Genomic DNA, 15,079 nt, shown 5'->3' on the forward strand with positions numbered 1-15,079 from the left:
CAAGGCTAACGTCTCCTCGTGATCAAGCCCATATTTTCGAGTGAACCTCGGCACTAAGAGAGCATTGCACTACTCCTATAAACCCCCAATTAAAAGCATTACCTACTTTTATGGGCAAGTCTTAGAGATGGGCTTGTCCAACACTTTCTGCTTTTTCATCGTCCACCCATCTGAATGTGTGTGGGTTCTCATGATGATACTTGCAAACTTATATTACACTATTACATCATATTCATTTAGCAAATTGTAGAACCATTTTCCCATCTCATTTTGATAATCTAATCACAGACTAATACTTTATCATCTTGCACGTTTAAAACATCTATAACATTGTTGAAATCTCCACTCTCTCTCCCTATTTTAGCTATTCTACAGTCCTTGCTTTTCCAATAATCTTCTTGACTATACACATTTTCAAATCCTTTTCATCCTGAAGTCTATTGCCATTTCTTACAAATAGGTATCCTAATCTCAATTGCTATTTCAACCTCATCATCCAACCACCAAGCTTTCTGATATGAATGTTGTTTTCCTTTAGATTCCACAAGAACTTATTTAGTAACATTCATAATATTACTAATATAAGTAGTCATCTGGTCCCACATAATCTTGTGTTTGCACAAAAATCCCACTACCATTGTCCCTCATTTACAAATAAACCATAATTGAAACTGTACAATCCTTGTAAATAAATTAACCACAATTTTTAAACTGGAATAACAAAAAATAAAAATAAATATTTCACACATAGATATCCATAATGTACTATAATACAATTTACACATAGAACATGCAAGTGATCAAGTCAGCATGCAAGATCATTTCATGACTCTTCAGAACATTACCTCCAAATATATAGCAGATATTTCTTCTCTGTCAGCAGTACTTGCGGGATTGGCGTTCTCAATGGTGGGCAAGATAAATTTTTCAACTAATGAGTCTAAATGGTCAATTCTTTTTGCAGCAGATTGAATAGCCTCTAAATGGATCAAGGCCTGGACATGTCAGAAGCAAATCATCACTGTCAACCATGCAGGAACATTGAATAAATGAAACAGGGCTGTTGAGAATGAAATCTAAAGGAAAATTTTACATGAAACAGAAGGGGGGGGGGGGGGAAGCACCTCTAAAAGTGGCTTTGATAGTTGTACATGATCAATGGCTTCATCTAGAACCTCTCTAGCTTTTTCAGTATTTCCCGCAACCTTAAAAACAGCACCATAATACACGCAAATAAATCGTCATACAATGACAAAAACATTAGAAATCCTATAAACTCAAAGAAATAAACCTTAAAATCTTGAACATTCAGATTATGTCAGCAAAATAGTAGGTTATTTAGACCACTTAGATCACATGTTTTGTGAATTACTCAGAAAACTTGGAGCCAGAAGTAATGTACAATAAGAAGTTTCTCTCAAAAATATGAAAAAGAGGTCACATGGGTATATTGTTTGGATGCAATATCTACAGCTTATGAATTACAGAAGTGGAAAATAATTTAAAGATTAAGCAGAAACACACAAGGCAGTGAGAGGGGAAGAGGAAAAAGATAGTGTAGACGAACACTGTTCACATATGGAACTCTTTTGGTATCAGAGAGCCCCTTCTCCGGTTCTCCCAGTGAGCATTGTTGGTGTAGTGTCAGACAAGTTGGCTGGAGGTCCTTTCTGGGTCAGAAAAAGATAGTGCAGGCACACTGTATACGGAATTCTTTTGGTATCAGAGAGCCCCTTTCCCCCCAATGAGCGTTATTGGTGGTGTCAGACGAGTTGGCTGGAGATCATTTCTGGGTCATCCGCTTTGCTCAGAAGTTTTGTCCCAACTCATGCCAGTGGAGATAGGTTAGAGGGATAGTAAAGTAGAATAACAAGGCTACAAACCAATTCCACAGTAGGACTGTAAACTCTTCAATTATCAGCAGCATTCATAGGGTAATTTTAGGTTTTCAGCAATCAGAAACTATGGTAGCCATACAGCAAGAAATCTTCTGTTTAATTAACAAATCTGAGCACTGGTTATTAACCTTGGTTAATCTCAAATTTGCAGGAAAATGAACTCAATAACATTCCAAACTGTAACTAGAAAAATGAAAGTACTAAGAGAAGGGGAGTAATCGCCTCTCACAGACTAGGCAATCTTTCAATATCAAATGGTTTCAAAACTAGAACTGCTTTAAATTCAGCAGCTTCTCATTTATAATTGTTAAACTATTCCAGCAATTGATTCCTCCATGCATAGAAAGGAATCCCCCTTACAAGATTTAACCTTATTGGAAACTAACTACAAATCAAATCTAATCTATCAAGTTAACTGAAAGAGTCCCAGGAATAAAAACTACTAGTTACACAACAACTTACAGTAAAAAAGGATTCTACATTACAACTACTAAGTTCCCCATGCAAGGACCACATTAGAAATACAATTAAAAGCCTACTTATGGCAAACTATCGCATCTCTAAGCAGCTGGGTCACCTTAACATATACCCAAGCCCATGCCAGCCCAGCCCAGCCAGGTCCTAATATTGCTTCAAACCATGCCTGTGTGGGTTTTCACTAGCCCAACCCAACCTCGTTTTGAACCTGAATTGGTGAATTGGGAAGACTAGAAGAGAAGGGCAATCAATCTTCATATATAATATAAATTACAATATAGTTATAGTTAACACATGGTCAGCAGCGCCAGGCTGGCTCAACTTTATCCTGAGGGTCAAAGAATGGCTAAACCCAGCCAAGCTTTTTTGACACCCCTAATGCAATATGGCTACTTCATAGCTTCGTTCTCTAATGTAAGCTGGCATTGCTCCCACAGAATCTTTAACTAAAAAAATCTCCAAAAATGCTGGGATAATCAGAGAATGAACAAGGACAGGTTATTGTTGGTCTCTGGGTTTCTGAAACCACCACAAATCTACATCACAGAATGTCTGTAGCCTACACTGTGTTAAATTTTTGTAATTATGCTCTTGATTTTTAGAACTACTGCTCTCCTAGTTTGTGAGTTTTTCATATGCATGCAGAAAATATATGTTTTTTCCTCAATACTTTTCTGGGTTTGTGCATGGGGGACAAGAAGGGCAGGATCAAGAAGAAAGAGAATGACCAAGGAATTTCCAAGAATGCAAACCATGAAAAGGGAGAACCATTAGTATAATTCTAGTAGATTAAGACTACTAGGGTAAATGCAGGTTCAGGTAATTGCTTCATACTGGAACAAGTAATACACTTACCAAGTATGAAAACCGAGAATATTGAACAAACAGCATAGGCAAAGTTTGAGACTGCTCTTTCCCTTTTTCGGTGGCTATTGCCTGTTCATATAGTGAGAATGCATCTTCCAAATTGCCCTGCAAAACATAAAGAGCTATTTCATACCATACTGTATTATGACTCGGACTAAGTCTAGGCCTGCAAAAGACACCCAATAAACTTACCAGTCTATTTTCCATGTTTGCATGCTTAATAACAGCTTCAAGTAAACCCGGTGATATTCCAGAATGCACAAGTTGATACGCAGCACGCGCTCCTGAAATGTCCCCAGTTTGCTCCTTAAACCTAGCAGCAAAGAGGTGAATCTCCGGTTGTCTCTGTTGAAAGTATTGACAAAAACATAAGAAAAGGACTAAAAAAGAAAAACAAAAACCAGATAAAACTCTAAATTCATGCACTGATGACAAACAACATAGCTGAGTTCCTCCCGGGAAAGAATGTTTCTGCCATATACATATTTGAATAACCCCACAAAGAAAATAAAAAGCCTGTGGATGTGCTTCTAGCACTGTGGTGGCAGCCTCCTATGTAGAGGTAGTAAGTCCAAGGAGGTCATGGGTTGAACCTTCGCCCCTAAGAAAAATTACCCCTCCCTGGGCCTGTGGGCCCCCAGTCGCTATCAGTGGCTGATGATGACCCAAAAGAAAGGACAATAAAAAGCCAACTACATAGTCACAAGAAGTATACCTAGATGATTTGACACTGAACGACCACCAAACTATCAAAGATATAGTAAGCAAAACCAAGTACAAAAGGTTAGGCGGCAAAGGTGTGCGAAGTAACTCAATAAAGAACTAATTCATATGTAATTCAAACAAACCTTTGGTATTAATTATCTATTTTATCAATCTTACAGGATGGTTTTGGTGCTCTGAATATAATTAGAAGAGCTAACACTTCTATGCTAGATTTTGTCGCATTCATGGTTAAAGCTTAGGAGAATTTCGCAAACCATCATTCAGTAGGAAGACAGGAAAAATAAATATTTCAGTGGCTGCATTTAAAAACTCTTAAATGCTAGTAGCTGAAAGAGAACAAGCAGTTTCTTCCTCAACATGATGGCATACATCCCAAGCACCACAAGGGCAAGTTAAGAGATCATGGTGCAAACCTCTACAAGGGCAGTGGGAAGGGTTGAAATGTACTCATAAGCCCTACAACCTCCAGTATGTGCAGGATGAAAAAGCTCTCTCCGGTTATCCATGTTCAGCGTTTATTATTTAGGTAGTTCTAAGAAAACCAAATGCCATGCTTGGTACTGTCACTTGCTGAATGCCTTGTCATGGGTTCAAGTCCTAGAAAGGGTCTGGAGAAAAGGGAGACGGCTGTGTACATTTGACCCCTCCCCAGGCCCTGGTAAACACAGGAACCTTGTGCCTGTTTACAGCCCAGCCCACGAAAACCTAAGCACTTTCTTCATCAGTGGATCAATTTCATCTAATCTTTGAAAGAGACATCAAACAAAAGGATCAATATACATAGCCACGCAAGGAAAACTATTGATTCCTGATGGAAACACCAGCCATGCTTGCCATGATAAGAATATGGGTTCCCCTGTTTGAGTACTTTTCTCAGCATTTTGCACCAAAATAAATCAGAACATATAGGACACATTTATGGAATTCCGACTCTTTTAATGGGATGACTAAAATCAATTTACAGAGAAATTACAAATCCTTCACAAAATCCTCATATACAAGTTTTGGCGCAGTTTTGTTTGTACAAGCATATAATTTTGTGGAAATTATTATTACACCCATCCACCATGATCTATTGCAAAATTACTATTTCACCGCCTGCACTTGCTCAAATTACTAATCAAACCTTGTAAGTTTGTATCAGGTTACTGTTACCCCCTGATGCAGATCCAGCCCCTCACTAGGGCCCTCAAACTTGCTGCCCAGCCCATAGAAGCCCAGGCGAAGCCCCTAGGATTGCTGTCCAGCTGCACCCCATGTCATTATACTTTTTTCCATAGTTTTCTTTTTCAGTGTTAGTAATTTCACTGGCAGTTTAGTAATTATGTCCAACTTTAAGTCAAGGACAGCAAGGTCATTTAGGTTATTAGTCTTCTACTTAAAGTCTGTTTTACTTTCCAGCATTTAATTCCTGCAATGCAGTCTATTATTAGCTTGCACAGTTAATCGGAAAATGGCAAGCTGCTGTCCTAGTTTAGTCAATTTTCAAGTCCTAATCTCAATAAGAATCTTATATAAAGCTATAAATAACCAAAAATAATCAAAAATCAAACAAGAGACTAGAGCTGATTAATAGACTAATATCCTCCAAGCCTTGAGTGCTTTTATGTGTGTGTTGCAACTACTCCAAGCCTTGGTCTATGTCAACTTTGGTCAAAGAAGGTCTAAAAGTTCATTACATTCAGGTTCCTAGCAGAGTCAAGCCAAACCCCTGCTATGACTGAATAGATAACCTTCAAAAGGCCATCTGTTCAATCAAAACATCTACAAGGCCCCCCAAAAAGGCATCTAGCAGCCAACCCCATCCCCATTCTCTTATGACCCTTTATCAGTTTTTCTTGAAATTGCTTCAACCTTAGGACTTCCTAAAACACCAACTTCAAGGTCAAATCTACACCAAACTAATCGTCAAATCTGTCTACACTTTAGGTACATCAACCCACCGACCCCAATGACCTTACATTCCAATCTGATTGCATTCTGACCATTTTCGTACTGCCTAAACCCCCCCCCCCCCCAAAAAAAAAAAAAAAGCCTCATATCCATATCCCTATATCACTTCCTACATCCCTCCAAGTTTCAGCCCATTCTGACAGCCCTGTTTCCCATCTCAAGGAATTTATCCCCTGTCTCTCATTCGATGGGGCTATAGGCTAAGTACCTTGATACACTAAGAGCACATTCCTTTTAACCACAGAGACCCAACCTAAACCTTTTCCCCTAAGACCAGACCTATCCGCCCTATATGAATAGTTCTCTTGAAGATCATTGAATAAGTAGCCCTCATTCAATTGAAGCTACTTAACACCCACCCACCCCCACCCAAAAGAAAAAGAAAACACACACACACACATCAATATATGTTTGTCAACTACTATATGACCTCTGTGTATTCTTAAAATGCTTACGCTAGCCATATTAATTGCCTGCACCGAAATTCTTGAATTTTTTATGGGATGGGGGTGGGGGGGAAGAGGATATGCATAGCTTAGGCCTTGTATCTAGTATGGCCTCAAATAGAGCTGATTCGAAGGAAAGAATCCATGTAACCAACCCCATTTAGTTGGGATAACGCTTCTTCTTCTTGGGGGAGGGACGGAGGGAGGGAGAGAGAAAAGAAAGAAAAAAAAGAAGAAGAACCAAACAACTGAATAAACCTTAAATCCCAATTCAGCTTTCCTCATTTCCTATTCTTCCTCAGCTACCACCTATTCAACAATCATATTGACAACAATGCCGATGAAATTACTTCAAAGTGCCTATTGACATTTATTGGAATGTGCAAAACACAGAGGTGATTGATTGACAAAACAAACCAAGAATACAATTTCTTTTAAGTAAATTAACCAACGAATGGTGCTGAGTTGCAGGGAAAAAAACAGTATTTTATCCCATGACCTATTAAATTTCTTTGAGACAGTTCAGTGATACAAAGATGCAGACCACCGATTATTTTGAAACCTTCATCTTCTTTATCCCACGTGAAGTTAATTTAAACAATCTTTTCTACTCCACGAACTTGTTGATATTTTATTCCTCTAGTGAAATATTTTGGTGGAATTTATGCTTTCCATGAGTTTAAGTGCACAACATTTTGAAGAATAAAAGTTTTGGATTTCTTGTGAGATCTGAACATCTGATCATTAAGATTTGGTTGAATTTGTCTTCAAAGAGTTGGATTCTTTTATGCCAGCTACCACGGAATTATCTTAAGCTTCCGTCTCCAGTGTTTGAAGGGCAGTGATTTCTGAGTGAACTCTTTTAATTTATTGAGAGATGACTGAAAATGGAATAGTTATTATTGGAAAATTGGTTGTCTTACTTTTTTCTGAATCAGAAACGACAGCTGTTTCATCTAATAAGTAAAAGGTCTGTCCCGAGCATCCCATGATTCAATCTACCAAGACAGGTTGCGAGTTCGAACCAAAAACCTTCAAATGTATATTAACATAAAGAGATGAACACAACAGAGTTAGGCTACTTTTGGTCTCATTATTTAGACCTTCATCTTATGAGCATTAAAAAAAATAGGTCTATTCAGTTTGGAGTTGCAGAACAGCAGAACTGTTCAACCTCCACCATGTTTCTTTGATCTTGAAAATTGAAGATGATGGGTGAAGGGATTAATTTTGTACCGTGAAATTTTAGTTATCAGAAAGGACATATTGACTTTTTAATTAACACTAACAGACTGTTAATATCAATAGGCATGAAGAGGAGAGTTCCATCAGTAATTTCACCTTAGTTCAGGTAGGTGTAATAGTAAATTACCCTACACTTTTTGTTCTTTTTTTGCCTTTTCTTTTTTGGGGAAGGGGTTACCCTAGTTATCAAGAGGTTGTCTAGGCATCCAGGGGGTTTGCTAGCTCTAGGTTACCGTACCATAGTGCACGCATTGTTTTGGTTGGTCTAGAATCAGGTTTGATGCTTATATTAATGCCAAGTATCATTTTTAAGTAAAATGTTCTTCATTTACTTAAGATATTTGGCAAGAATAAGGAAATATAATCAGGATCTTGGACTGTCACCTTATTGCTAGGTACTTCTTTGGGTTGGTATTGAACCAAGATCAATGCTTATTTATGCCAAATATGATTCAAGTAAATTTGAAAGTTTTTAAAAGAAAACAGAGAAAATTACATGGCACCCACTATTTTATGGGTGAAACTAGTGACCACCCACTATTATCTCCAAAATTACATGGCACCCACATGCACAATTACAAGTTATCCACAGTTAAATTCTGTGGTTAAATGGTTAGTAAAATTACTTAAATACCCTTACCCTTGTTTAACTCATTTAGGATTATCCTACCCAACCCTTAGGTAGGTGAAATGATTCTCCCTTCACCCATCTTCTACCTACACCTCTTTCTCGAGTTTTGGTCTCTTCCCTCTCACGAATAATTGTCTCAATCATTTTGCTTAATTACACCACCTCTTTTTTAATTTGAGCCAAAAAATCTAGTGGAATTGCATCACTCGTCTCTCCCTGCCATGTGACCCCAGCCATTCTCCCGACACCGATGTTCTCACCATCGAGGGAAGTTCTTGGTGATCTAAGGAAGTTCTATTTTATTGCAAAGAAAGGGTATACAATTATTACCGTTGAGTACTCCAACTAGACCCACCTGAGCTTCTACTGTTTCCTTTGAGTTCTCCAAGCAACTTTATTTTTTTAATTTAATCTTGTAGAACCAGAATCTTCATGGATAAGATGACCTTGAGAATATAATCAGCCAAAAGGAGGGGGGGAAGTCGGTGGAATTCCGGCAACACAAGATGGCACCCAAAAGAGAAGACAAAATTTAGGAAAAGAGGAAGAAAGGTGGGTTTGAGGCTTGAATCGAAGTCTCAGAGATTATCACTTGGTATTTTTTAATGGCATAGAAAATCTCAAAAATTAAGAACGCCATTGATCTTTTGATTTGCATCGTGGATTGAAGATTATCAGTCTAATATAAACCTGCATTCTGTTTCATGATTTTAGAAGCCAAAAATAAAAGGACTTGCTTGGGAATGCAAAAACAAACGTCTCATCTTCAAAGTGTGCCTTCTTCTTCCTTACTCTGTTCCTCAATTCATCCTTATAAAATCCACTCCAAACAATCACATAATCAAACCGCAGAAGTTGGTTTCTTCGATTTCTTCTTTATGCATCTACTGCCTTGAGAACAAAGACGGTAAAAATAAAAGTCGAAAATCTTCTTTGCTCTAGCAAGAAGGCACAGAACTCAGTTTCAATCTTCAATGATGATGTCAGATTTTCAGTTCATTCGATGCCCTTTGTGGTGAATTCTTTGGTGTCAAAGTGGGTTGTTCAGTAATGTTTCAGATTAAAGATGAGGCTAAGGCAACATAGATACTGATTAAGATATATTGGAATTTCTTGCTAGATCTTAGAGGCATCTGGTTTTAGGGCATCATTAAATGTTTTCCATGATTTTTTATTGGTTTGCACTAAATTCTGTAGTTTAAGTCCATTCTTGATTGTGTGATCGATTTCAGGGCATATTTTTGGGTTCCTGGCTCAAGAAATTCTTTTGATAGATCAGGATTACGGATTACCATTGTTTTGTTTGTGTATTTTGGTGTGTCATCCGGTTAGGGTTTTTAACCATGTTTTTTAGATCGTAATCGAGTTTTTGGTTTCTCATCACATATGCAGATTTTCATTAAGACTCTCAGAGGAAAGACCATCACCTTGGAGGTCGAAAGCTCTGATACCATTGATAACGTGAAGACTAAAATCCAAGACAAGGAGGGAATTCCCCCAGCCCAGCAGCGTTTGATCTTTGCCGGAAAATAGCTTGAGGACAGACGCACCTTCGCAGACTACATTATCCGGAAGGAGTCCACCCTTCACCTCGTCCTTTTGAGAGAGAGAGAGAGAGAGAGAGAGAGATGTAGGTAGAAGATAATAATGGGTGGTCACTAGTTAAACAAGGGTAAGGTATTTAAGTAATTTTACTAAACATTTAACAGCAGAATTTAACTATGGGTAACTTGTAATTATGCATGTGTGTGCCATGTAATTTTGAAGACAATAGTGGGTGGTCACTAGTTTCACCCATGGAAGAAAATTCGATCGAAATGGTCAAAATTTAGATCGAAATGCCTGCAAAAATCCAACTCGAAACGAAATATAATAGTAGGCACCAAATGTATCCATTTCGTTTCATATCGACCGAAATTTCGGTCAATACGAGTCGATATTTCGACCCGATATCATATCGGGCCGAAGCGACACTTGCGCAGCTTATAAAATACCCAAAATCGACCCTGTTTCGAGATTTCGAGCCATATCGCCAGAGCTATTTCGACCTCATTTTGCAATTTTTGCTGATTTCTCTTGCTTTCATCCCATTCTACACTTAATTTCTAGTATTTCATTTCCTTCAAACACTTGATTTGCTCCTCCATTAGTGCATTTTCTCAAATCTTGCAAGGTGAGTAACCAACTTCCTCATTTTTTTATTTTTGTTTCATTTGTGCCTTAAATCATGTTAGATTGCTTCCAAATTTATATATGTTTACTTTAGAGTGATCATCTATGAATTTGTAGTGTCAAAATTATTTTTTAATTCTTCCTACTATTTTTTTATTTTTCTGTTATTAAAAATCATTTACTTATGTATATTGTTAAAAATAAAAAATATTTATGTATAGTACATGTATAAGCTTCAAATGAATGTATGTGAGAGTTGAGACACCATATTGCTGTGATGGTGTTGAATTAATTTTTTTTTCTGTAAATTATGTAATTTTACTGTATTTAATATATATTTAAATAATTAAAAAAATATTTAAATATTAAAAAAATAATTAATTTCTGTTTTAAATTTAAAAATAGGAGAGTATTAGTGGAAGCATGTATGCAATTTTTTGAGCATGTTGTGGATATTTTTAAGATAGTTAATGTGAATTTTATATATTTTAAAATTATTTATATATTAAAAAATACTTATATAGTTATACATATTTTTTTTATATTTAAAAATAGGAGGTTATTATTAGAAGCATGTATGTCATTTTTGGAGCATATTGTGGAGCTTTTCAAGATACTTAGTGTGTGTTTCTTGTATCAGGCACTCTATTTTAAAGATGTCAGACATAGCTTGGGATCATGGGAGGCCACTAACAACTGATAAGAGGAAGAGCGAGTGTAATTACTGTAAGAAACAAATAGGAGGAGGTGGGGCCACTAGATTGAAGGTGCATCTAGCTGGTGGCAACAGAGATGTAACAGGGTGCCCAAAGGTGCCTGTAGAGGTCAAGAGGGCAATGGCCTCATATATTAGTAGTGGAAAGCAAAAGAGGAAAGAGAAGAGAACACAGAGGGATGAGTTTGAGGATGTCTGCTTAGATGACCTTCTAGATCCTGAGGGTTATGGTAGGGATGAGCCAGGAGACAGTGACCCTGATCCAGAGGCCGATCAGCTGAGGAGGGTGATGATGATGAGTAGGGAGCAACAGAGGATTGACGACATGAGGAGGCAACAGAGGGGTCTAGGTTGTGGGTCCTCTAGAGAGCCAGTAGGTATGGGAGGCACATGTGGCTCCCAAGTCCCTATGAGGAGGTCTCAGAGTGTGAGGCAGGAGGCTCCTATCCCACAGGCCCCTACAAGGGGTCAAGCTTCCTCAGCACATCCTACAGATCCGGATCTTGAGATTCTTCGCAATGATCCGGCCTTATTTGCGAGGCCTGAGCATAAACAGAGAAAGTTAAAGCACTTATGGGGGAGTGTGAAGGAGAAAGTGGGGATGGCTTTCTCCAAATGGGCGCATTACTATAGTGTTCCAGCACATACAGCCCAGGGGCCCTACTACAGAGATATGATTGAGCAAATAGGCAGGGCTGGGAGTGGTGTACAGGGACCCACTCCATATCAGATATATAATGTGTATTTGCCTAAGCATAAAGAGGACATAAATGAGTACATTAAGGGATTAAAGCCCATGTGGAATCATTATGGAGTGACTCTGATGGCTGATGGTTGGACTGGTCCCACTAGACAGTCCATCATCAATTTCATGTTGAATTGTGATGGGAGGACAGTGTTCCTCAAGTCAGTAGATGCATCCGGTGAGAAGAAGGATGCAAAATACATTTACAAATTACTGAAGCAAGTGGTGAAGGAGGTTGGAGTGGAAAATGTAGTTCAAATTGTGACTGATAATGGCTCCAACTACAAAAAAGCTGGGTTGAAGATGTAGGAGAACTCCACGTATCTAAAGTCTAAACATATAGTATTAATTTTCATTTGTAAATACATATATTTACATTACACATAATCACATATACATGTACACTTTATAACTTTGTATTGATGGCTTGATGCCTTGATGGATGGACAGATATAGGCTCTTTTGGACTCCTTGTGCTGCTCACTGCATTGACTTAATGTTAAAGGAGATTGGAAAGGTTAAGCTTGTGAAGAATACGGTGGACCAAGCTTGACATGTTAGCACCTTCATATATAACCACACCTATGCATTAAGGATGATGAGGGACAAGTGTCAGGGTGAGTTAGTGAGGCCAGGCATAACCAGATTTGCTACTAATTGGATAGCACTGCAGAGCTTTGAGAGTAGGAAGACTGGCCTTAGGAGTATGTTTGCATCAAAGGAGTGGCTTAACTGGGAGGGTTCTTCATCAGTGGGAGGAAGGAGAGCTCAGTTGACTATCCTTGATGAGAGTTTTTGGCACAATGTGAGGATAGTGGTGAAGATGCTTGAGCCTGTGGTGAATGTGTTGAGAATGGTAGATCAGCAAAGAAAACCTAATCTAGCACACATATTTGCTGCAGTAGATAGGATGAAGCAGCAAGTTGCTCAGGTCCGCGGCAACAAGAAAGTCCTTCAAATCATCAACAGTAGATGGGAGTCTATGTTGCAGCATCCACTGCATAAGGCTGGTGAGTTGTTAAGTCTAGTATTTAATTTAATTTTCATTATGTTATCACACTATTAAGCATTAACTATTCCCTTTTATGACATACTTTTTCTTACACAGCATACTATTTAAATCCCAAGTACCATTACAAGGACAATCTTGGGATGAGGCAAGATTTGATGGATGTTGTCCAAACTATAGTGGAGAAGTTCGAACCAGATACAGCTAAACAAGCAGTCATCCTTATGGAGGTGAGATAGTGATTAGAATCATTTGATATTCACAATTCGTAGTTTTATACTAAGTCATTAACCTAGTAACTAGTTATTGTTTTTTCTCTTTATATATTAGATAAAGGCTTTTAGGGATGCCACTGGGAGCTTCGGTCGTGCTGTGGCCGTATCAGGACAGGAAACCGCCCCTGCGGGTAAGTTCATTCATTTATTTCATTATACATTTAATTATTATATTATATCTTTAATTTAGTTACTTAAGTATTAAAATGACTTGGAGTCTATGTTTGTTGCAGCTGAGTGGTGGTTGCAATTTGGACGTGATTCACACAACTTGAGTAGGATTGCAAGCAAAGTGCTCTCCCAAACATGTTCTGCCACTGGTTGTGAGCAAAATTGGAGCACCTTCAGCCTCATTCACTCGAAGAGGCGCAACCGATTGGGTGTGAAGCGTCTAGAGGACCTTGTCTACCTACACTATAATATGAGACTGAGGGAGGATCATATTAGACAGGGGATGGATAAAGAGAGCACCAATATTGAGTTGGCCGACATATTTGAGATGGATGATGATGATAACCCAGTAGTTGACTGGATCAGGGATAGTGGAGACGGATTGCTGGATGAGGATGGAGGTCTTCCCAATAGTCAGATTGCAGAGGAGATGGGGGCTGATATGGGGGACTTCATGGCCCAGGAGGGGAGGCCACATACAGAGCCCACCCGTCCCTTCGTGCCACACCCTAGTGCATCCACCCAGAGTGAGGATTTGATTTTCTGATCCGACACTGAGGATGAGGTGACTCAGGCCTCCGGCGATGACAACGATGGTGGTGATGATGACGGTGATGATGATGATGGAGGGGATGAGGAGGGTGTGGGACCTCGTGATCAGGATTCAGCTGATCCTAGGGACAGACCACCACCACCACCACCAGCAAGACGTGAGAGTCAAGGGGGGGGAGGACGACCACCAAGATTCACAGGAGAGAGTCAGTTCACCCACGCGACACAGGATTCGGACCATCTTGGAGCTGCATCTCGAGGCAAAAATGTTTCCTCTACATATTCGAGGAAGGGGAAGGGGAGACACGGGCTGGAGCACGGAGGACACGCCATCATATGGATCCTACCGTCCATCCGATGCCGAGAGCTTGGTGGGATCTATGAGATCGATGAGCATTGATGATGCTAGAGACTCCTCCACCTCCAGAGGATCCGGATGGCATAGGCCTGTAGAGTCCTCATATGATATTGCTGTGGAGAGTATTGGTTCTACCGAGTCAACTTATGGTTATGGTCTTTATGGACCATATGGTGTCCCTCCTGGCTATCGATTTCAAGGTCAGGCCAGTCAACCACAACTGGAGCCTTATGGTTATGGAGCGGCCTATGGAGCTTATGGTGTCCCTTCCACTGTCGATTATCGGAGTCAGCCACTGGGACCTTATCAGTATCCTTATCCTTCTCCTAGTCCTAAGAGCCAGGGGCAGGGTGGTCTTTCATTTGTTGAGCAGATCTTCCACACTATTCCACAGCCACAAGGCCCACCACCACCAATTCCTTTGGAGATTCACAACTTCCCACCGTTTGGGAATCTTATGCATGTGGATGAGGCCACATACAGAGGTGTTGTTCTACTATGTCCAAAACTATATGGGGCGGGGGCAAACATCATGGGAGTTATATTGTCATTTATATAGGGTGCAGACGGAAGAGGGAGACCTTGAGGCTTGAATAGAATAGACTTGTAAGTAATAACATTCCAGCTTCTTCTCTGATTCATGTACTATATACTTGGAATGTTGGATGTTACATTTTCAATAGTTTTTTAGTAAACTAGTAGTTTTATAGTGTTTATTATGCTTGAAATAGCTAGTATGCAAAAATCCAAATCAATTTGAGTGCATTTGAGGCTCGAAATTGAGTTTTCAAGAATCAGGAAAAAAGTATCCAGTTTCGGTCGAAATTACCTCGAAATGT

General features: G+C 39.1%; 1 protein-coding gene across 4 annotated transcripts in view; it reads right to left on the reverse strand.

Annotated features, from left to right (window-relative positions):
• LOC149024004 (pre-mRNA-processing factor 39-1-like) overlaps positions 1-15,079 on the reverse strand; it is a 68,946-nt gene that overhangs the window by 12,541 nt on the left and 41,326 nt on the right. For all 4 annotated transcript variants that reach the window (XM_089144409.1, XM_089144410.1, XM_089144408.1 and 1 more), the window contains 4 exons: positions 3,435-3,587; positions 3,231-3,347; positions 1,125-1,205; positions 846-995 (listed from right to left, as the gene is read on the reverse strand). In XM_089144409.1, coding sequence (XP_089000535.1) covers positions 846-995; positions 1,125-1,205; positions 3,231-3,347; positions 3,435-3,587 — 501 coding nt within the window. The remainder of the gene's footprint in view (positions 1-845; positions 996-1,124; positions 1,206-3,230; positions 3,348-3,434; positions 3,588-15,079) is intronic.

This window comes from Hakea prostrata, chromosome 2, assembly GCF_041222555.1.
Source record: "Hakea prostrata isolate BN-2017 chromosome 2, UWA_Hpros_2, whole genome shotgun sequence".
NCBI lineage: Eukaryota > Viridiplantae > Streptophyta > Magnoliopsida > Proteales > Proteaceae > Hakea > Hakea prostrata.